Raw genomic sequence first — 24,377 nt, 5'->3', positions numbered from 1 at the left:
ATTATACTGGTGCATAAATAGGTAATCAAAACCAGTCATACAATTTCAAGCATCATTAGAAACAGGGAGAAGAGATTCACTGCTTGCAAAATGGAACAGGACAAATGCAGCAAGAAAACAAATGTTATTTTTAAGATGCCTATGTTATAGAAGCAATGAAAGCTGCCAAGGAGCAAATTTAGATTTATTCATTTGTGTAATATTTGTATTATGTGAACTTTTCCTAACCTTCACTTTAGTGGATCATCGGAGAGCAGGTCCCCTAGGCATGGACACTCCTTTGAGAGTGCCCCACCCGTCTGTTTGAGAGCATATTTTTCCTAATAAAATATGGTTAAGATCTGTTAACTATGTGGATAAAATTTTACAGATGTATTCTGGGATTCTAATCCTTTAGGGAAGTTAAAATAACCAAAGCAGAGTGAACTTTTAAGCAAATATGCACTTGCTCTGTTCCTGAATGGACAGCGTACTGACCCATTGGATATTTCACTAAGGACAACTGAAATACAGTAGAGTCCCAATTATCCGACCTAAACTGGACCGACAGGTGGTCAGATTACTGAAAATGTTGGATGATAGGGAGTACAGGGAGGGAGGGAGGGATAGGTGCCGGAGCCACTTGGTCCCCATACCTGCCTGGCCCCTTCCCCCCCTGCAGCTCCTGGGCGCAGGCCAGGAGAGCGACGGGGGGCAGCGAGCAGGACCATTCTCCCGGCCCGTGCCTGGGAGCTGCAGGGAGGGAAGGGGCCAGGCAGGGATGGGGACTAAGTGGTGCTGGCAGGAGGCTCCAACCTGCAGGAGGCTGCTGGAGCCTCTTCAGCCGGGGAGGCTGAATGCGGCATAGCAGCGCAGGGTGGCTGGCCTTGGGGGCCGCATACTCGCGCTGCGCTTGACTAACAATGGTCCGCGGGTATGTCGGATAAAGCGGAATGTCGGATTACTGAAGGTCGGATAATCCGGACTCTACTGTAGTATGAAAACAGAAGGATCTCCTAATGAGTTAGTGAAGCGGAGGGAGTGTCTCTTCCTGTTCATAGAGGCATAGCTGTGCTAGTCTGTAACTTTAAAAACGATGAGTAGTCCTGTGGCACCTTAGACACTACCAAAAATATATATCGTTCATAAGCTTTCGTGGGCAAAACACATTTCAGTTCATCTGATGAAGTAGGTTTTGCCCACAAAGGCTCATGATACTATATATATTTCTGTTAGTCTCTAAGGTATCGCAGGACTAATGTGTTTCTCTCAGTCAGGGATTCAAGAAAAAGTTTAAAATTCTTCATAATTAATTGAAAAAAATATGAGAATGGAGATTGCACACATCAATTGGACTGACAGACACTTCCAACTTTTGCCAATATGATTCACCGTCTCCTTATCACATCATATCATTGTTGAAATGCCTCGGGCAACAATATTTTCATCTGTGATTGTTCATGCACCTTGACACAGTAATCCTGGTTCTTGCAACCTCAAGGCTAGATTACCACAATGTGCTCTATTTGAAATTCTGCCTGAAAAGTACCTACAAGCTTCAGCTAATGCAGTAGTCCAATCTGTAATGAGGTATTTACCACATAATGCCAATGTTGCACATGGTATGTACTTGCAAAAGAGCACCTGAAAGAGTTGGTTATAGTCTATGAGGATCCTAAATTGTCTTGAACCTGCTTATGTGAGAAATTCTCTCATCTTATAATGGAACTTGTGATTTTATGGACTGTTTTACTTTGTGCTTGGGGTGAAGTGCTCCAGGATAAAGGGACAGGGCTCTCACAATGGAGTTTCCTTGCCTAGGGGTTCTGCTCTCTGGTGATCCACCAAAGCTAATATTAGGCAAGCTTCAGGGCACACAGACATGTTTATTCAGGATCTCTGACTCTTACCAATACTTAGAATTCCATTATTAAATGTAGTCTAAAGAGCTTTTGTTAATAGCCATTTTTGGTGACGTAAGGTGCCCAGGTGTTACGCAGCAGACAGAATGACAAATTGATTGGAAAGATCATGGAAAATGCTCACAATTTAACATTTTTAGTACAATGTAAATAACGCTGGTGTTGCTGAACAATGAAAGTAAAAAAGAATGAGTAGTTTAAAGAAGCATGTCAAGTACATTTCTTAAACATTTTTACCAACTCCTTGCCATTTCCATTTTGGCATTGCTGAATCTTACAAGCTAAGCCTTTCCACTACTTAAAACTGAGATTTCTAAGCTAAACCCAGGCTACTGCATGGGGCTGATGATTCAGTAGTGTATTAACTCTATGGCATGGCAAAAGGCAGCATGCCAGTATAAGACAATACTTAAAAACTGAGATGCTGAACAGACACCTGTCCACTGGTGGCTTTCAGAGGTGGCCTGACACCTTTTATGAATGCTCATTCCTGTGGATATAATGAAATTTGATCTTTAGCAATTTCATTCTACTTAAGAATAATCTCTCCTGCATCAGCTAGATAAACAGATTGGTCTCTTCCTGCCTGAAAACACTAATGTGTCAGTTGTAATGTAGACTAGCTGCTGCATCTCACCCCAGAAGAGGATACTTTTGAAAGCTGTGTGAAATGAATCTGTTTTGCAGTACTTCACATTCTACATTTCCACCTGCATGGAATTTTGCCAAACTGCCAGAAAATTCAAGTGTGTGTGTGAAATTTGCAATTTTATTGTAACCAACTGCCTAACATTGTGCTCCTTGAATTACCAGAACCTGGCTGTAGCTTCCTTCATGCAGCTTTCAGCAGAAGGGGAAGAGCATTACATAAGTAGCACAAGCCCTGTTGACCAGGAGAACCAGAAAGACGGACAACAGCTCTCCTCGCCTACCAAGACTATCCTTACTATCTTTGAAGATGCATGACTGGGGGAGGAGCAGATGTAGAGCGAAATGAATGAGTCACTGGTTCTGGGCAGAGCTTTGTCCCCATGGGAATGCAAAATGTGTGACACAGCGGGGACAGAGTGGGACTGCAAAGAAAAGACTACAGTAGAGAGGGTCAGTTGAGATGTAGACCCCAGGCATAAATCCATCCCACTGGACTGCTTTAAGTCCTGGCTCCAGGAACACTACAGCACAGGGCCTCAATGGCCTAGCCACTACACTGTAGCTCTACTGGAGCCACAGCTCTTCACTAGGGTGGTATTGCATCTCTTGCCCACTAAGAAAGCAGGACAGCAATATTGAACCCATGAGACTTGGAGCTTTATTTAAGCAGCTGTATGCAGTCTCTCCAGGGACCTTAATATCCAGCATTACTAGAAGTAACTTTCACCATGAAAAAATATCCTTGCACCATCTAAACTCTAGCCACTAGCCACATGTGGCTATTTGGCTGGTTGAATATGGCTAGTTCACTATAGCCGTAGCCACTACAGTGGCTAACACTCAGGCAAAAAAAGTAGGAAAGATGAGAGGGTGAAGTATACCATACTGGTCTGTTCCTAGCATATGTATTTGTATGTTACTTGTGTGATTTTTTCCCAATCTCCATACTAGAATGATTATCTTATTGTTGGATACTATAAGGCAGGGTCCTAAATGTGATATTCTATAAAAGAGAAAATGATGCACTCTAAACAACACAGCCTTCCTACCTTAAATTCATACTTCTATCACTGTTCAGCAGTGTGGTGTGTCGTACTTTGTCCATTAAGAAGCTCTCTACTTGATGGAAATATTTTTAAGAGATATTTTAGATAAAGTAAAATTAAAGAAGGAAATGCTTTTCGTTTTGGTGGGTTTTTGTTTGTTTCACATGCACTGTTGTAGAAGGAGAAACAGCCTGGTCCTTTGTTTTAAACTCAAAAATATTTGTAAGATTATATTTTATAACTTGAGTTTGTGAAGATTTAAGTATCAGCCTTTGTGATTTGGATCCACACAAGTTTATAACTATAAAGATTTTTTTGTATAAACTGTTTTATAAACTGATCAGTACTTCCATTATAGCAACACTACAAAGATTGTGTTAAGCAGGCTTTATATTTCCCATAGCCTCAAGTCCCAGACTACATCTGTTTTCTTTGATACACAAAACCAGAGTTAAAATAGCTCCATTTATCACAACATGATTGTAGGCAGACAAACCAGCCTGCGTGTTTCCAGATAGGGAAAGCAACTGTGATTAATCACAATTACAGGACAAACACTAAGAGAAATTGCATCAATAGTCTCCCTTTCCTCACACAAGAACTCAAAAGCAGGGCTAAGAATGTCAAGACAAGGCCTGAAGGTCAGTAACTAAATCAGATACCATTAGGCTAATTCTCAACAATAGGTTTGTGTAGCATATGGGACCAAAAAAAAAAAAAAAAAAATCTCATCTTGAATGTTATATACAACTCCCCTCCCCAACAAGACAAACATATTTTAAAATCAAGTTGAGGTCAAGAAATATGTATCAGTAATTCAGGAGTAAATGAAACATTTCATGAATGTTTTAATGAACCCACAGCTAAGCATCAGAAATCCAGAATCCATGTTCAAGTTGAAAGAAATACAAATCAGCCTTGGTATAGAGTGGTGTGCATTTCCTCGCTTTCTGTAGGAGCCTCCCACACCCCAATGCTCCTGCATATAGGCTACAGAAAGAACCCTTGGAGCAGTGGACAGATATTTACAACTCAGAGCAGCCCTGGGTTAGTCCAGGAATTTGGAGTGACTCAAAGATCAGGAAGAAACCCAACTTTGCACACTTCACATATTATGTCTGTATGTTGTCACAGAGCTCAATTTCAACTTCAAAAAGTCATTTTTCCCTTTCTTCACGTCTGACTCAGTTTCTTGACAATCGCCCAAGAAAGTGGAGCTAGGTGAAGGGAAAGATAATATAATAAAGCGATTCATTTCAAGATCTAACTCAAATGAATGACTAGGAAATTTAAAACAGAATTTCTACTCTAAGGGGTCTTGGAATTTAAGAGTGGATATGGGAAAGACATTTCTATCAGGTTTACATAGCTAAATTAACTTTACATGTGTGAAATGTTTCTGAGCAGGTTACACATATACATGATGGATCTTTGCTTCAACATGTATCTTCACTCAAAGGATACTAAAAACTCATAAAAAAGGCTGAGATCCATAACAAATTATTCAGTAAGTGAAATATCAAAATCAGTATACTGAGGGAGAGAGACAAGTATACACAAAGATTTTGTATGTATGTTTCTCATGTAACAAATAGCCTAAAGGATTTGTCCATTCCCTCCATCCATTGAATTCTGTTTTTCATTTTACCAGAAATATATAAAATTCCACATAAAAGTCAAGCATTCAAAGGTTAAGCGATACCAGAATTAAGGTTGCTTGTTAAATGACTTACCCAACACATCACAGATAAACTTAAAAAACAACAAACAGTCTGGTAGCACTTTAAAGACTAACAAAACAGGTAGGTGGTATCACGAGCTTTCGTGGATCATGATACCACCTACCTGTTTTGTTAGTCTTTAAAGTGCTACCAGACTATTTGTTGTTTTAAGTTTATCCTGTACAGACTAAACTTGGCTACCCCCTGAAGCTTTCTAACATCAGAGAAACTCTGGCAAAGGCAGGGAGAGAAACTGTTTCTCTGGGGAAATGATTTTCAAACTAAAGGTGGGGACATTGTGGAATGTTAGGGGTCGTCTTGCAGCAGGGTGACCAGGACGGGTGCTACAGCAGGCTTCTTCCTTAACCTGGTATTGCAGATCCTGCTGTGCTCTAGAAGGGGCAAGCAGCTGGTCCAGCTCCTAGGGGCGGGAGCTGGATGGGGCTCCCTGCACTGCCCCCACCCTAGGTACCGTGCTGGGAACCAGAGCTGTGGGCAAAAGGCAGCGTGCAGAGCTACTTGTGCAATTCTGCCTATGAACCAGACCTGCTGCTGGCCATTTCTGGGGCTCACTGCAGTCCACAGTGCCAGGACTGGCAGGAAGCCTGCCTTAGCACCCCTGCTGCACTGTTCACTGGCAGAGGAAAGCCCATGCCCAAACCTTCAACACAAACCCCGTCCCAGCCCTGAGCCTCTCCAAACGCAGAGCCCCCTCCCTCACTCAACACCTCATCTCCATCCAACCCCAGATGGGAACTGCACCCATCCTGAAACCCACCCCAACCCAGAGCTTCCTCTCACAATGAACACCTCTGCACTGCCTGGAACTCCCTATTATACTCCAAAACCCTCATCCTACTCCATCCCCAGATGGAGCTCTTTCCCCACTCCCACATTAACCCCATCCTGGCCCCAAAGTGACCCTTTAAGGCAGAGTTTCTTAAACTGAGTTCTGGGGAACACCAGTGTGCCATGAGGCAGTTGGAGGTGTGCCGCGGAGAACAACAGAGTTAAAAAAAGTGGCCATTTTGTTCTCAATTACTTTTTTTGTTTGCTCAACAAAAAAATCCTTGGTGTTCCTCAAAAAAATATTGTTTGGTGTTCCTTGGTCTCAAAAAGTTTAACACACACTGCCTTAAGGCCTCACTTTAGTCAAAAGATAATTATGTTGGGTCCTGGATATCAACAATTTTCTTCAACTGGGTTACGAGGAAAAAGGTTTGAAAACCACTGCTCTAGGGCAGCATTCAACTGCCTTAACCGTGAAACTATCCTCTTGCTGCTACCTCTGCCTCATTTTCTACACATCTTCCAACTTCTGCACAGATGAGGTAAGGATCCTTTAGACATCAGCCTTCTAATTATCAACCCTAATTCATTCCCAGAGCATGCCCACCCTGTGCAGTGAATGAGGCAGGGATGTGGAAAAAAAATTAGATCATGTAATTTTTAAGATTACATCGTAATGCATAAGCATAACGGGGGGGGGGGGGGGGGGGGGGGCGCGCAAATAAAAGTTGTACTGCTGGCTTTACTTCTGGCATTACCAAACTTCTGAGTGCTTGACTTTGCCACCTTAATGTTTTTCAACATTGTTTGTGTGAACTCTCCTAGAAGTTTAAAAAAATAAACTGTAAAAACAAATTCCATCATGTGGCATCATACGGACGCTCATATGGTTCATCTGCAGGGTTCGATCTGTTAGATTCACAGAACAGACCTATGACACTTGAGCTAACGGAGCAATTGATACCAGTAGTGAGTTGTCATCCTCTGTTGGACCAGCACTAGAGGGAGATGAGACACACACAGTCAATGGACTTTCAGTGATTTTTGCTCTCAGCAAAATGTCAGGCCTTAATTTTGGGTTCCATTCCAAACTCTTGGGACTAAGATTGTGCTTCTGTGTTTCCCCTCAGGCTTGACCCCTTTTTTCCCTGTCCCTCTACCCTAAATATGGTTCCTTACCCCATTCTCCAGTGTACTTTTCCAACCAGTCTATCTTCATGCAGGCTGTGTCCCTGTGTCCCAGTCCACTCCAGCTCCCAGTCTTGCATTCTCCCCACACCCAGTCCCCTTGCCCAGACAGTCTCAGTTCCCCCATTTCAGCTCACAATCTGATTACTCTCTTCTTCCATTATTTGCTCCTTTCCCAGGTTCTTCATCCAATCTCAGTCTCCCTTTTTTGATGGCTCTTTGACTGGGCAAAAAGACTGGAACAACCTTTTATTATATCCCCTGAATGGCAGCTCCTTGTAAGGTTCTCTATCTATGCTGCTTCTCAGCCCAGCCAAACCCGGTCTCAGTCCCCTGCTCTTCATCCAATCTCAGTCACCACCCCAAATCCCATGGCCATTATTTCCTTCAGAGGCTCCCAGGTCCAGCTTTCCTTCTTCCCCAGCTCTCACTCCCAGCCCTCTCCGCTCTGTTGCATCCTCCCTTCACTGATCAGCCTCTTGTCCCCCTGCATTCAAAGTCAGACTGCTTCCTCCTCCACACTGCCTGGGTGCCAGCAGGGGAAGGTCACTAAGAACACGGGACAGATAGACTGCCTGCTCTAAGTTTGGTGCCTAGTCTCACCCCAGCCTTGAGCAATTGAAGAATAGTCATTATAGGGGAAAATCCAGCTCTGCTCTGGTAGCGTTGGGCTAGAGCCTGCTAGCCTGCACTATGGGAATGGCACATGTACAATTTGGTCACAGGTAGCAGCAGTGAAGGAATAAAGCGGGATGGAGAATCTTGGGCCCAGGGGCCAGATGTGGCCCCCAGCTTGCCTGCATCTGGCCCCTGAGGTTCAGTGCCCCCTCATAGCATTGGGGAGCCTACACTGGCACTCCAGCCCTCCCACTGCCTCCCACCATGAGGCTGGAGCACACAAAATCTACTAGGGTGGGTGGGATCCCTTAGGCCCAGGAGTCAGCAACCTTTCCAAAGTGAATTTAACCCTCCTGCCCTGGGCTGTGCTGCTGTGCCGCTCTCCCGGGAGGAGAGGAGGGGCTCTCTCACCGTATGCCTTGTGGACGACCTGGGTCAATGCTAGCTTTTCTGCGGACTACCAGTTGCTAATAGAAACTCTGTTAATTACATAATTATGCCTGAGCCATTTTGCTAGTGCTGCAGCTGGGGCAAACGGTTTAATTTAAATTAAACAGATTAAGCTTTTTAACTCTCTCATGTTTATTTAAAATGAAGTTTGATAAACTAGGTAAAATATGTCCAACATAAAAGGTTTCAACATTGTCTTTATTTATGGCAGGGGTGGGGAACCTTTTCTAGGTTGAGGGGCACTGACCTAAAGAAAAAATCAGTTGGGGACCACACAAGTGAGAAGCAAAAAAACTGCAATCCCCCCCAGCCCTCAATGATTTGGCTGCCATCTGAGACCTCACTCTTCTGACACTCCAGCCCCCCATGAGGTGAGGGGAAAGGACAGGGAGGACTGAGGTTCAAGGTTTGCCATAGTTCAGATTTATTTTTCTGGGGTTCCAGAGTTAGCAGATTTTGTGGACCCCGTTAGGCTCTGGAGTGGGAACAAAATGAGGAGTTCCATGTGTGGGACAGGGCTGCCAGCGTGTGGGATAGGGATGCAGGAGAGGGTGAGGAGGGCAGGATCTGGAAGGGAGTTTGGTGGCAGGATGGGGATACATGGGAGTTGGGGGAGTAACACAGAAAAGGTGCGGGTGAGAATGCAGACAAAATAGCTAGCTGGAGTGGGAGGCAAAGAAGTGGGGAGTAAAGTAAAGTGCAGCTTCTGCAAAGTAAAACTGTACCCCCCCTCACATCTTCCCCCTCACATCTTCCCTCTGCTCCAGGCTCACTCCCCTCAGCCTAATCCCCCCCTACCTAATCCCCTACACTGCCCCATGCCCTTCAGTGCAACCCTTGCCCTCTCCCATCCTGTCCCCACATCCTCCTTCACCCACCCCTCTGGCCCCCACATTCCTTTACCCCCAGTGTACTCGCTGTCAGGGCAGCAGCACTGGGGAGGAGAGGTGGGAGTGCAGAATTTGTTCCCTGCCTGGACCAGCCCTTTGCCTGCAGCTCTGGGGCTGGGGCAGGCAGAGCCCAGGGCTAGCTCCAGCCTGGCCAGGTACAGAAGGACACTGGGGAAGGGGCTCCCCGATCCTGCACACAGCCCAGGCCCCAGCTTTTCAGAGCAAACCCAGCCCCACCACCTCTGAAAGCAAGAAGCCTGTAGCCAGAAGGGGGTTTAACTCCTTAGCCCCCGGAAGCTGCACGCCCAGTCTGGGCAGGGGCAGCCCCAGGGATATGTGCACATCTCTTGATCTTGCCCTTCTCCCCCAACACGAAGCAGGAGCTAGTGCTTTAGCCTGCAGCTGGACGGTTGAGGCTGGAGCCACAGCATGAGCTCCGGCTGTGCTGGGGGGAAGGGCAGGGCTGAGCTCCTACCCTGCGTGCCATGGGAAAGTGGGGGTTGCTGACCCCAGACCTAGGCTCGTGTGTGCAAGGGGAAGCTGGGGAGTGTCTCTCTCCTCAGTTGGGGGGCCACATCAGGGAGGGGTTTTTTTGCTTCTCATTTGTGTATGCCCTCAGCTGATTTTTCTGTGGGTCTGACAGCCCTGACCCCCAAAAAAGGTTCCCCACTTCTGGAATAAGCATGCTCAGTCACTCCATGGATATAACGCTGACCAGACTGCATATGCACTAAGAGCAAAACTGCAGAGTTTCAAGGCACTGTACCAAAGCATGGGGACATTAGAGAATTTAAAAGAAAAGGTCTCCAGAATTATTTTAACATTGGCAAAACATTTTCCTTTTACCCTCATTCCTAAGTGTCCTAAGCATTTGGTTGAAATGCTTACAAAACCCCCAGAAGACGAAAAAACATTTCAAAAACCTTTAGCTTGAAGCAGATGCCAGCATAGATAATTTCAATGCAAAGGGTTAAAATCTGGCAAAGTTATAGGCAACTGAATAGAGGGTCTCTACACAACATTTCCCAACCTCTCTTAGTAACAGGGAGCACTGATCAACTCTAAAAAAAAAATAGAGCGGCAAACAAAATTAAATGTTTGAAACCATTTAAGTGCTCTTAACTGTCTTGTTAAGCAGAAGGAACATTTATATAAACATATGGAAAAAGCAGATTTTAAGATCTTACTATACTAGAAAAAAAATTACTAACCTGACATAACTGTTGTTCTTTGAGTTGTATTGCACATGTCCATTCCAAAGTAGGTCATCAGAAATTTCTCGCTCAGTGGTATCTGTTGGGTCGGTTCTGGTGCCACACACTTATAGTGCCAGTACAAAGGGGCCCTCAGTTCCATCTTTCCAGGCAACTCGGATAAGAGGAATACAAGGGCAGGTTTTGAAATGGACATGTTCAACATCTAGATGAACAGTAGTTATGGAAGGCTAGTAACCATTTTTTCTTCGAGTGATTGCGCATGTCCATTCCAATGAGGTAACTCCCAAGCAGCTGAATAGGTAGTGGGCTTGGAGCTCAGACACACTGACTACAACACAGCTCAACCACACATGGCATGGCCTCTGGCTTGCTGGGTGATGGAAGAATAAGATTAAGTTGCAACTTTGCACATGCCCTGAATAGGAATGCACCAGAAATGCCAGTGAGGATGCCTGGGCCCTCAAGAAGTGAACAGTTGAGATAGGTAAGGGTGGAAAAGCTAGCTAGCTCATAAAAACGATGTGTTCTATGCAAACTATGTGGAAATTCTCTGAACACTCACACTCTGTCTGCTACTGCTACAAATTGCTGGGTGGACTTACAGAACACTGGTCTTCTCTGTGTAGAATTCTAGCCCATTTCTAATATATGAGTGAAGTTTCTACTTTTTCCTGTTTGCATGCGCCTTCTAGAAGAAAACTGACAAGATAAAGCTTGACTGCTATGGAACTGAGGAAACCACTTTTGGGAGGAATGAAGGAAGAGATTAAAAACACCCCCTTATTTTTAAGGAACGCTGTGAATGGCAATTCTGCAGCAAGGGCATGGATCTCTAAAATCTCCTAGTGGAAAGCCACTTTCCAGGAGAGAAAGAAAGCACGCGCAAAAGAAATGTGATGCTATTAGCTCAAATGGTGAACCCATACTTTTTGATAAGACCACATTGAGATCCCAAGGAAAGACAGTTTCTCACGTGTGGGGGTTCACCTCTAAGGCCCTTAAGGAGACACAGACATATAGTGTGAAAATATAGACCAGCCACCAACCTGAGGGTGAAAGCCAATATTGCTGCCAGGTGAACCTTGATTGATGAGAGCCAAACCTGGCTGTTTTAGGTGTAGTAGGTAGTCCAGAATGAACTGCAGTGACAATATTGTTGGCAAGACCATCCAGCTGGGAAGATCAAAGGAAGAACCACTTCCACTTAAAGTAACTGGCCTTGTAGTAGGAAATCCTAGCCATTATAGGATCTGTTGAACCTGCTCCAACTAGGCCAGCTCTTCTGATTTTATGCAATCAGGTGAAGGGAGCTGAGATGTAGACAGAGCAAATGACAATGGTCCTGAGAGTCCACGTGTGGAAAAAGAGAGATGAGGGCAGCCAGAGAGAACTAGCAGGGTGGCAAATCAATGCTGGGGGGGGGGGGGGGAAGGGGGTGGCATGCTGGGGCTAACAGGATGACCTGAACTAAATTGATCTTTAGCAAGACCTTTTGTATGAGCAGAAGAGGAGGGAACAAACAGTGTAAGCGACTCTTCCATGGCAGTAAGATAATGGCCACAAGCAACCATAGGCTGTGACCCCCACCTCTCGGAGAGCTGAACCGATGATACTTTCTGTTGTACCAGGTCACCAACAGGTCTACCAAGAGAGTCTCTCACCTCCTGGAGTGTCCTTCCTGATATTTATCAAAAGCAACCACCCATGGTGATTGGATAAAGACCAGCTTTCCATTCTGTTCTTCATTCCACCAGCTTGTTCTGTCCTCCTGGCAGGATGGAAGCCTCAAAGTGAATTGAATAGGCTATTCCAAAATTCCTACAGCCAAACTACTTCTTGACAAGGGGGAAGAGAACAAACCCCCTCCTGCTTATTGAATAAATGCATGTGTCATGTCTGTGAACTCATTTTTACCCACAAGATGCGGTAGGAACATCTGACATACTAGACTGTCCTGAGCTCTCACATGCTGATGTGCAGAGAGCTCTTCCTGAGACAAAAGGCCACAGGTGAGCTCCATAGCTCAGTGCTGATGCATTAGAGACCAGGGAAAGTGACAGCTGGAGCCAAAAGAACAGGATGCCTTCACAAAATCAGCAGTGCATCTAGCCACCAGTTCAAGAAGGTGAAAACTGGGTGAGGAATCATGAAGACTGAGTCTAGATGGTGGGAGTCTGGAAAGGTGTATACGGAGGCTAACTGAGTCTGGAGAGCTTGAGGTATAGTCTTGCATACTGAACCACTAGACCATGGGGCCCAGCAGATGCAAGCAAGATCGGGCTATGGTAATTGGATGCCCTTTGAGGTGTGCTATGATGAAGCAGCATTTGCCTGGAAACTACTTTCTGGGAGAAAGGCCCAGGCCTGGGTAGAATCAAACATTGCTCCAGTAAACTATCCTTTCCAGTGGGAAGAGGTTCCACAGAACCTATAAGGCAATGATTCTGCTCCCCTTATTTTTGATTTCCAAAAGCCAAGCGTGGTCTCAGACCTGTTAAAGGCTTGTGCCAACTCAACAGTTACCTCAAGAAGCTAAAGTTCCACACTTCTCATTGGCTTCCATCATTTCCTCCCTAGATCCTGGGGATGGATACTCTCCAGTGGGATGAGAATTGGCAGGCCAAAGGCATGAAAAAGATGACTGAATAAGAAGAATGCTGAGCAGAAGTGGAACTTTTCTCAGCTTCCACCTTTAGGAAGGACTGAACCTCTTGGGCTAGAAGAAGTTGCTCATGAGAAGAGTTCCCTGAAGAGGGACAAGGAGGAGAGATGTAAAGAAGGTAGAACTGAACTGTGGTGAGTATATTCTACTTCAACCATTCTTAGCACCTAACAGCGCATGGTAATACAGAACCATGCCTGGAGAAAGTAGAACAGGGTGTCAAACATGGGGTAAAACAAATTCCTGAAACGAAACTTATACAACATTCTTGAGAGTGAATTCTCCATCAACAAGCTTGTTTGGAGCTCCCCTGAAATGTTTGGAAGAGGCAGGCACTGATGCTGAGGGTGTGGGGGCAGAGGTTTGTGCCTAAAGACAGGACCACAAAAGAAAATGAAGAGGATGAGCTGATGGCGGGTGGGGAGTAGCAGGAGAACTGATGAGCAGTGTTCCTTCTAACTTTTCTACCACATGTGCAGAACAAAGTTTATGCATGCTGAAGCATGTGAGGATGTGCACCCCATGTAGAAACACATGCTGCCACCTGTGGCACTCTGCTAATCAGCTGGGAGGCATCTGAATCTCCCCTAGGCAACTTCCCAAGCACTCAGCTTACAGGGAACTGCTGTTGAGGCCTATGGTGCTTCCTCAAAGTCACTGATATACAAATCTAGAGACTTTAGGATTCTTTGAGATCATGGAGTTTCACACCAGTCTGACCTCAGAAAAGCAAAGCATGCTCAAAATGGCAGAAGGATTTATTGAAGGGTTTGTTGAACCTCCTGCGCGAGGCCGAAAAATTGGAGTCTGGAAATCTAACACATAGTAACTGCATAGGATATAGACTTAGTGGCCAAATCCGCTGCATCCAGGGCTCCTGCATTCCATTCTCCACTCTTGTGGGAGTGAGTCCTTAAGTCTGACATGGGGTCCCATGTATTGAAGTCATATCTGCTCAGGAGCACAACTGGTTAGCAATTCAGAGCTACAGAATCCCGAAATTCAAGTAGAGTTTTCTATCAAAAAGGTCCAGCTTTTTTGATCCATTGCTTTGAAAGTCGAATCTGGCAAACCCTGCTCCCATTTATTGTCCCCAGCAACCACCAGAGGTCCCAGGGAAGAAGGAAGGAAATGCATATTCAGGTTGGACTTCCAAAAACTGGGACTCCCTCATCCAGCAACATCTTTGGTCCAGTAGGACCATGGATATTCCTGGACCAGGGAATCCTGGCTGGGAGCCCCAGTGGCAAGAGCCCTGGTAGCATAGCCAGGACCGTGGCACCCCTGGTAGCGGAGGTGTGACCGAGGACGCAGTATCACCAGTAGCAGAGGTGGGGCTGGGGATTCGGCAGCAGAGATGGAGCCGGGGATGCAGCAGCTGTGACCAGCCCTAGTAGTGGAGCTGGTCCTGGGGATGCGGCGGTCTGAGCTGTGGGGCCGCAGCAACACAGCAGCTCAGCAGGAAGAGGCTGGGACTGGCAGTGGGGAGGGAAGGTGGGCTGGGTGGCCGGGGATCCCTCCCCGGTCGAGCAAATACTCTCGTTTGCAACCCATTAGGTCCAACCTGTACAAGAACTCATATCCACGAGTTGGGGCAAAGTACTTATTTTCAGTCCTTAGGTCATGGGGGTAGGGAAGTGGGGGTTTAGGCTCACAATGTCTCCCATACTTTGGTTGGGTTCCTTTACCACATCAACTTGTATGCCCAAATTTTGGGATAATCTTTTCAACAGCTCTTGAGGCTTGAAGTTATTATAAGAGGGCAACATGCTTGTCCCAGACACAACTCTGTTAGGAGAGGCAGCGGCAGCCAGCTTCAGCTGAGGGCACTCCTACTCAACTTCTGGAACAGATGAATCCTGCAGTACCACTTTTCTGGTATAAGCCTCAGTACTGGAATCTGTATCAGGGATGGTCTGCTGAGGTAGTAGAGCCCTTCCTTCTAAGGCCATCAAATAGGAGTACCTTACTCTGCCCAGCTATCTTTGGGGTCAGAGAACGTCTTCAATGGGCTGGCAGCTTCTTTTCTCTCTTTCAGTACTAGCGATGGCAAAAAGTGCCAAGGCTCCTGGATGACAGCAGGAGTGCTCCTCATGGAAGTTAAGGCTTCAAGTCCAACTGGAATGGATCTGAGAAAGGTCACAATGCTATCTCCATCAATGGAGACTTCATCCTGGCCTCCCAGTCCGTTTTGGTACAGGGCTTGAAACCCCTGCACCAGAAGCTTGAAGCCCAATGATGGGGGAATGAAGCAAAGGAATCTCATAAGAACGTAAAGCTCCACTAAACTGAAAAGAATGTAACTAACAGCTAACAAAATGTGAATAATACCATTAGAAAAGAATATACAAATAGCAATACAATTCAGAGAACTTATAAGCACAAAGGGAACAGTTCCAACAACTATCACAGGTGGGAAGAAGGAAATGAGATGTGGAGTCAGCTGGCTTCATTGTACTGCTGATGAGCACCCATGAGACCTGATGGATAGCATTGAGGAGAAAATTTCTGGCAACTGTGCCATGGATGTGCACACTCCTACCTTGGGATGGACATATGCAATCATCTAACCCCATAAACTAAACCTCATTTTATCCACCATTACAATGTACTATGTGCCCAAAATAGAAAACATTGTCTACACTATAATCATAAATCAGAGGGGTTGTCATGTAAGTCTGTGACTTTCAAAACAAGTAGTTTGATGAAGTGGGTTTTGCCCAGCATAGAACTAATTGTTGTTTTATAATCATAACTGTTCAAGCCATAAAAAAGCCCGCCAGTAAATTTATCATGATCACTATTAACAAATATTCTAGTGGGATTTAGCATTCAGCAGCATGAAATGTAGATAACAAAAGTGAGAGGTTTTATATAATAGCTTTACTCTTCAGGAAAAAAATTATAATCCTACTACTTTGAGATTCTAAGTATGTGAACCTAAAATTCTTTTACATGAGTTTGATCAGTATAAGCCACTTACAAAAGTATGGGCCAGTTAATTATGAATGTTATTTTCACCCATATGGAAGATTTCTTCTTAAATGTTCTGGCCTCGTAAGAATGCAATCATGTAATATGTGTAGCACACTGGTCCAGCAGTAAGACACCAAGACCAACCAGGCTTCCCGCGGAACGCCCATAAACGAACAGGGGTTAGCTTACAAGGCGGATTTGTAGGAGTAGTTTCAAGTAATATCTTGAAACTATTCAGAAAATATTTAGTATGGTTTATAATAAACTAGATAAATATTCAGAACTAGAAACAATACCTCCATGGTGATGTGACAGACTTCCTCCGTTAGCAAGAATTTCCTCTCTAGCAGCTGTCTAAATTGAGGAAAACATTAAAAATGTAAATTAAATGCAAAATTTGGTACATTATATGATTTGCCAAATACTACATACCAATTAGAAATACATAGTACACATAATAGTGCTTTTTCCTGATTAGAAACTTAATCAATTTTTCCCCTAATTGAAAAAAGCACTTTATTCCAGACCAAGAATATCCACACAAAATGGCTATTCTGGAATTGTTTATTTTACATATTCTGGAATAGCTATATTAATGATAAACTGAGCTGTATTATATACATTTCCAAGTCAGACAAGATTTTTAGAGTCTTTGTATTAATTCTCTACAGCTCAGCCACCAGGAATGCAATTTTACTGTTAAAGAAGGCAGATATATTGTGTTGTAGCCAGATACAGGAATACTAAAGGATGGGAAGAAAACTCCAAGGCTAGAAAAGTGTCCTGCAAATAGTGCTAAATAAGATCAGAGTGCCTCGCTGCATGAGAAGCCAAGGAGCCAAATATCAGAGCACAATTCATTATGCAAATCCTCTTACTTACACTGGACACAGCAATTAAAATAATAATGAATTTTATTCATATGAATGTTACCTCAATTTGTTCATAGACGTGAATAGGATCACTAATTCCCCTGTAGTTAAAGGCAAAATAGAAATAGACACATGCACCTGCGTCGTAAGTCTGTGTCACCCTGTTGGGGGGAGGGGAGGAGAAAAAGAGGTGTTACTAGTAATACTGCTGTACAAGCTACGCAGCATTTAAAGACTAATTAATTCACAGCATTACACTAGATCTCACTGATTCCTGAGTCAATTACTGAATGCTTCTTGTCTCAGATTTTTACATTTTCATCTTGAAGAATCGGGATCTTTTAAACTACCTTTGCCACCTCTTCCAAAGAGACTGAAGAGGCGGCATGATGGAAAAAATACTCAGTTTCAACCACTATTTCTAATTAAGTTGAATTGCTCCCCTCCCCCCTTTTTAAAAAAAAAACCAAACCACTAAAATTTCTATTGGGAAATAAAGCCTTTACAACACTTGGCATTTTCACAGCACCTGCAGGAGTTCTTATCTAACAACAATAAGAGTTATTAGATTCCTACTTGCTGTAGGCATCATGTTGGTACACACGCTTCAAATATTGCTTCTAAGCAAAAGATATTAGAAATACACATGGCTAGAAACAAGTTTATAGTCTGGAGAGTTATGCTGATTTCCTTTTCTTCACTACAGGTAACTATGCAAACACTAAGTGAAAGTCATCTAGTAACTTTAGGGTTAATGCACATGGGGAAAAATAGTAAGTGGACATTGCTAGATCCAAAATGGACAAATTCTAGAAAATCAAGGAGTACATGTTTTCTACAAAATTGAACAAAAAAGTTCATTGAAATATGATAGTCTCAGGAATGAGTGAATAGTCAAGAAAAAGTAGTTTATACTGCATCTCCATCTAACTCATGGTATTCATCTGACATACAAGAGAGGAAAGCATTTAACTGATAAGTAAGAGGACATAGCATATACTCTCGCTCTGAGGAGCAAGAACCTCTGCACCTCTACTCAGCAGACTTAGTTGCAGAAGGCCCCCCCTTCCTGAAGAGGACCCAGGCCACAGCAGGAACTATAAACTTAGGCTGTTGAGTTACAATACTTGATTCCCTCCCCCCCCCCCAAATAGTCACTGTTGCTCCAGTGACATGCCTGAATCCTATCCCCTCACCAGGCCCTACCCATGCTCCATTCCAATGTTTAAATCTCATGAACCACCATAAAACATTTAGCATAAATGTTATACATGGCGATTTCTTAGGTTTCTTCAAAAGAAGAAATGAAACGTTATGCCAGTCTTGTGCTTGACTTAAATGCTGATGGGGAACCCATTCAGATACAAGGGTCACCACAGAGATACCAGAAGAAGATGCCAAAGTACTCTGGAGGACCTGCTTGTCGGCACAGAAAAGGAATCAGAAGCAGCTGGACTTCCTTTTGGCAAGGGAAGACTGGGCATTCACATCTGTTCCATGGGACCCAAGTAGATTTTCATTCCCCCTCTGGGCCAACCATTTTCACCATCTGAAATTTCTCTACTAGGGATGTAAGTGACTAGTCTAGCAGTCAACTGCCCAAAATAAGCCTCTCTCTCTCTCGGTTATTATGCCTCCCTTAAACTGAACCCCTTGAACGTTATGCAAAAAGTAGACAGTAAAAGGATTTGAATAAGAGACAAATGGAAACTCAACAGCAGTAGATGACTTCAGCATCAAAACTCTGGATGGTTTCTAGAATACTAAAAACATAGGAAAAGTTATGAAAAGAATCAAAACAGAGAAAAGGGAGTTACTCACCTTGTGCAGTAACGAGTGTTCTTCGAGATGTGTGTCCCCATGGGTGCTCCACTGTAGGTGAAGGGTCGCCCTGAGCCTCAGATAGGAGCTTTGTATAGCAGTTTCCCCTGTTGAGCCACGCATGTCCAGGAGGTGTCTCGAGCCCTTCCCGCCTCCTGAGGAGCGTGACTCAACCCCCTCCCTTTCAATTCCTCATCTCCGCCCGAGCAATTTCGACTCCGACAGAGGGGAGGCAGGGAGGGTCGTGGAGCACCCATGGGGACACACATCTCGAAGAACACTCGTTACTGCACAAGGTGAGTAACTCTTTTCTTCTTCTTCGAGTCGTGTCCCTGTGGGTGCTCCACCGTAGGTGACTACAAAGCAGTATCCAGAATATGGCTGGAGGGAGCTGGAGTCAATGCTTGGCAGTGGTGGAGAGCACTGCCGTGGCAACTGCTGAGTCACTCTTAAGTTGTGGAAGAATAGCGTAATGTTTAGCAAAGGTATGATCTGAAGACCATGTTGCTGCCCGGTAAATGTCTCTTAAGGGGACATTGCCCAGAAAGGCTGTAGAAGCAGACTTGGCTCGAGTAGAATGCATTCGTGGTGGGCGTAGCAGCGGTCTATTGCCTAGAGAGTGGCGCTTAATTATGCATGTCGATATCCACTTTGAGATTCGTTGCGTTGATATTGGTGTCCCTTTGGATCATTCAGCAATGGAGTTAAAAAGTCTTTCAGATTTACGAAATGGTTTTGTTCTTTCTAGGAAGAAGGCCAGAGCCCTCCGGATGTCCAAAGTGTGCAGGCTGGCATCTGTCTGTGATGAATGCGGTTTTGGGAAAAAGGTAGGTAACACGATCGGTTCGTTGAGATGGAATTCTGTACAAACCTTTGGCAAAAACGTGGGGTGGGGTCTAAGTATGACCCTATCCTTTGTGAAAACTGTGTAAGGAGGCTCTGACATTAATGCTCCGAGTTAGCCATCACCTCTGTCAGGAGGGTGAGCGAAGAGGAAACAGACCTTCATAAAAAGGAAAGGAAGTGGTACTGTTGCCAGTGGTTCAAAGGGAGGTCTGGTGAGGCAGTTCAAAACAAGATTTAGGTCCCACAGAGGGGGTGGGGCCCTATGTGGTGGATACACATTCTGGAGTCCCTTGAGGAATCTTTTTGTAATAGGATGGTTAAAAATGGAGAAGCCATCTACTGACGTATGAAATGCTGCTATTGCAGAGAGGTGTACTCTTAGGGAGAGTCCTGATGCTTTAAGGTCCAGAATGTAGTCTAGGATGCTATCTAGTGGTGAGGCATGGGGCTCCACTTTGGCTCACTGACACCAGTGACAAAAACATGTCCATTTCTGTTGGTAAGTTTTCCAAGTAGACTGTCTCCTGCTGTGGAGGAGGACGTCTTTTACTCGCTGGGAGCAGCGATCTTCTAACCTCCGAGAACCAGAGAGAAGCCATGCCTGAAGATGCAGGGTATTGAGTTGTGGATGCAATATCTTGCCGTCATCCTGAGATAGTAGGTCTATCCGATACGGTAGTGGGTAGGAAGGCTGGACCGCTAGCCTGTGAAGGAATGGGTACCAGGTTTGGCGAGACCATGATGGCGCAATCAGGATGACTAGGGCTTTGTCTCTCAGGATCTTGTGCAGGACTCTTGGGACGAGCGGTATGGGAGGAAAGGCGTAGTAGTGTAGGGGGGCTGTCCATTTGATCAGGAAGGCATCCCCCAGAGAGTGTTTGCCAAGTCCCGCTCGTGAGCAGAATTGGGGGCATTTGGTGTTCTGGGTAGAAGCAAAGAGGTCTATCAATGGCCATCCCCACTGGTGGAAAATTGAGTTCGTCACCTCTGTATGTAACTCCCATTCATGGTCCGAGGTGAAGTTTCGGCTGAGGGAGTCCGCTTTGATGTTGTCCACTCCGGGCAAGTAGGATGCTATAAGGGTGACTTAGTTGCGGATGCACGAGTTCCACAGGCAAATAGCCTCCGCGCATAAGGAGCGGGAGCGGGCTCCACCCTGTCTGTTTATGTAGAACATCGTGCAGATGTTGTCCGTTAGGATGTGGGCTGTGTGATTGGCGATGTCGGAGGCAAAGTGTGCACAGGCATTCCTTACTGCCCTCAGTTGAAGGAGATTGATATGTAAACGTGTCTCGTTTGGGGACCACCTGCCTTGAACTTCGTGACTGTCCATATGTGCCCCCCAGCCGAGCAGGGAAGCATCTGTGGTGATTTTGATAGTGGGTTCGGTTTGTTGGAATGGAACCCCCGTCAGAAGATTGTTTGGCACTGTCCACCATCGTAAGGATGCCTGCATGTCTGGTGGGATAGTAACCATTTTGTTTCGAGGGTGTTGTGATGGGATATGAATGATTGCAATCCAGAGCTGAAAACATCGAAAGTGCAGACGAGCATGGTGGACTACGCAGGTGGTGGAAGCCATGTGCCCCATTAGTCAGAGGCATGTAAGTATCGTGGTGGTAGGAACTGTAAGCATCCCGTTTAAAATTTCTTGCATAGTTGCAAAACGTTGCTGAGGTAGGTATGCCCGGGCTGTAACTGAGTCCAGGCGTGCGCCAATGAACTGTATGTCTTGAACCGGGTGCAGAGTTGACTTGTCTTGGTTGATTAGAAGGCCTAGACGACTAAGGAGGGTCGTGGTCGTGTGTATCATAGAGGCTGTTTTGGCGTACGAGGATCCCTTTAGAAGGCAGTCGTCTAGATAGGGAAATATGATGACCTTTTGTCGTCTGAGATACGCCGTTACGACCGCCAGTACCTTCGAAAATACCCTCGGAGCTGATGAGAGACCGAAGGGAAGAACCCTGTACTGGAAGTGGTCTGGTCCCAACATGAAGCGTAGGTAGCGTCTGTGGGAGGGGTGGATGGTTACATGGAAATAGGCATCTTGGAGGTCGAGGGCTGCAAACCAGTCCCTTTGATCTAGCGCAGGAATGATTGTGGAGAGTGTGACCATCTTGAAATGCTGTTTCTTGAGAAACTTGTTCAGTTTGTGGAGGTCCAATATAGGTCTCCAACCCCCTGTTCGTTTTTCGGTTAAGAAATAGTTCGAGTAAAACCCTCTCCCGTGGAACTCTCGGGGTACCCTTTCTATAGCTCTGATGAGGAGTCGATCGATTTCTTGTTTTAGAAGGGTTTCGTGAGAGTGGTCCCTGAAGAGGGACAGGATAGGGGGAAGGGTAGGGGGGGATAGAGGTAAATGGAATGGTATAACCCACTCGAATTATCTCTAAAACCCAGCGGTCCGATGTTATGGATTCCCATTGAGGAAGGAATGGCCGCAAACGTTGGGTGAACAGATGGCCATGTTGAACTCGTGGTAGATCGTAAGAGAGGTGTTGCAGGCCCTTGACCAAATCTTCAAATTTGTTGTTTGGATGGTTGCATAGTTGGTGGGCGGGCCTGGTTGTGGTGCCTTCTGGGACCTCGTTGTCTTGGTCTAGTGCCTTCATAGGGCCTCTGTGGTCGATTGTATTGCCCATATCGGTATCGATTGTATGAGTTATATGGGGTGTATCGTCCACGTTTATAGGGTGGTGTGTACATGCCCAACGTGCGAAGTGTGGACTTAGAGTTTTTGCTATTATAGAGCATTTCGTCAGTAGTAGCTGCAAATAGCTTTTGCTTGTCGAATGGCAAATCTTCCACTTTAGGCTGGGAACTCCTGACGACTGGAGCCAAGAAGTTCTACGCATGACCACCGCTGTAGCTGTAGTTCGGTCTGCGGTGTCAGCAACATCCATGGCAGTTTGGAAAGCAGTGCGGGCGATCATATGGCCCTCATGAACTATTGTTTTCAAGATGGATCTTTTGGACTCGGAGATGTGGCACCAGTTCTCCCAGTTTTGAGTAACTGTCAAAGTCATGATTTGCTAAAAGAGCCAAGTAGTTCAATATTCTGAGTTGTAGGGTGGAAGAGGAGTATACCTTCTTGCCAAAGGAGTCCAACTTTTTGTGGTCCTTGTCTGCGTTGCCCAACTTGTATTGTGGGAGCTTTGCACGTTGTTGTGCCGAGTCTACAACTAATGAATCAGGTTGTGGATGTGTAAAGAGAAAGTCGTTGTCTTTTGATGGGACAAAGTACTTCCTGTCGATTCTCTTATTAGTTGGTTGAATGGATGCAGGTGTTTTCCAGAGGTCTTCCGAGGTCTCCATTATTGCCTCGTCTATAGGCAGGGCAATCTTGCTATGTAATGTAGGATGGAGATTTTTTAGCAATTGGTACTGTTTCTTCTGGACCTCTTGCAGGGAAACATTCTGGCTTGTTGCTACCCTCTTTAATAGTTCCTGGAACTGTTTTAGGTCATCAATTGGTGCAGAATCCAATGGTACTACTGCTTCATCTGATTGTGTGTCAGGAGCATCAGAATGTGTGACATTTATTGAATGAATGTCTGATTCAGTGTCTGATTCGGTCCACCTCCTCATCCAAAGGAGTTGCTGGAGGTAAGGGTTGCGGCCGAGATGAGCTTCTCCGGGATGGAGTGGAGTGAGTTGGGGAGCGTCGTCCACGTGGCTCCCAGTGTTCCCAGGGTCCCCATTGTGGTGGGTAAGGTGGGGGTGGGTACGGCCCGTATGGGTGCCATGGGTTCTGTTGTGGTGGAGCCCTGTACTTGTAAAAGCGGGACTGCCTAGGAGATGCGTGCCTCAAGGAATAAGACGTGTGGTAGTCATCCTCAGGAAGAGGAGCATCTTGGCTGGATAATAGTGACATAGACCTGGGAGGGGATAGCCTTGATGGGGACCTCCCAGGTGAGTAAGATGTGGAAGGCAGACATTGATAGTACAGGCTGCTGTGTGGGTCAGTTTCCTGCTGAGGCTGATCCCTGGCAGTCTCATCTGGCTGCCTGTCTGGTTGTGCCGGCAGCGTTAGTGCAGCATCATGCTGCTTAGTTGGAGCTGGTGCTGGGCGCTTAGCAGGCTGCAATTAAGTCTGCTGCGGAGCCGTGGCTTTAGTCGGCACTGCAGCTTTAAGCTGTGCTGCGGCTTTCGGCGCCGCTGAAGCTTGAGGCAGCGTCGGGGCTGGAAGCAGTGCCGCGGTTTGAAGCGGCACCGCAGTTTGCTTCGGCACCGGCTTTTCTTGCCGTGCCGGCTGCTTGGAGCGCTCACGGGGCCGCTCAGCTGTAGCGCGCCCCGCTGCTGGTGCAGAGTGGGAGGATCGCCCCGTAGCCTTCGCGGCAGGGGTCCTCCCACTCCAGTGTGCCTCTCCTCCATGTTTTGGAGAGGAGGAGGCTGGTCGGGATGGTGAGGGTCTGCCCCTCGGCTCACTCCTGGAGGGGGGGGGGGGCTCTTGCTGCGTTGCCGCCTGTTCCCCAGCGGGCTGTAAAGCCTTTTCAGATAAAATCATTCTCAGGCGGAGCTCTCTGTCTTTCCTGGCTCTCGCTGTGAGTGAATTACAATGAGTGCAGCTGTGGGGAGAGTGAGATTCCCCCAAACAGCGAATGCACTTTGAATGCCCATCTGAAGCCGGCATAGGATCCCGGCATTGGTCGCATTTTTTAAAGCCTGAGGAGCCGGACATGGCCGGTTCTCTCCTCTTTAAGCCTGTTGTATGTCATCAGTCTCCGTG

General features: G+C 45.8%; 1 protein-coding gene and 1 long non-coding RNA gene across 4 annotated transcripts in view; one reads left to right on the top strand and one right to left on the bottom strand.

Annotated features, from left to right (window-relative positions):
- Window positions 1-24,377, bottom strand: part of AGPS (alkylglycerone phosphate synthase) — a 150,895-nt gene that overhangs the window by 3,927 nt on the left and 122,591 nt on the right. For all 3 annotated transcript variants that reach the window (XM_075933712.1, XM_006119452.4, XM_006119454.4), the window contains exons 18-19: window positions 17,043-17,142; window positions 16,406-16,463 (exon numbers count right to left, since the gene is read on the bottom strand). In XM_075933712.1, the coding sequence (XP_075789827.1) occupies window positions 16,406-16,463; window positions 17,043-17,142 (158 nt within the window). The remainder of the gene's footprint in view (window positions 1-16,405; window positions 16,464-17,042; window positions 17,143-24,377) is intronic.
- Window positions 1-24,377, top strand: part of LOC142830198 (uncharacterized) — a 33,049-nt gene that overhangs the window by 7,030 nt on the left and 1,642 nt on the right. The window contains exon 2 of the long non-coding RNA XR_012905232.1: window positions 19,551-19,629. This is a non-coding gene — a long non-coding RNA (uncharacterized LOC142830198). The remainder of the gene's footprint in view (window positions 1-19,550; window positions 19,630-24,377) is intronic.

Source organism: Pelodiscus sinensis, chromosome 7 (genome assembly GCF_049634645.1).
Source record: "Pelodiscus sinensis isolate JC-2024 chromosome 7, ASM4963464v1, whole genome shotgun sequence".
In the NCBI taxonomy this organism is placed as follows: Eukaryota; Metazoa; Chordata; order Testudines; family Trionychidae; genus Pelodiscus; species Pelodiscus sinensis.
Note: the sequence above shows the minus strand (reverse complement) of the source record. Positions and strands in the feature narration are given on the sequence as shown.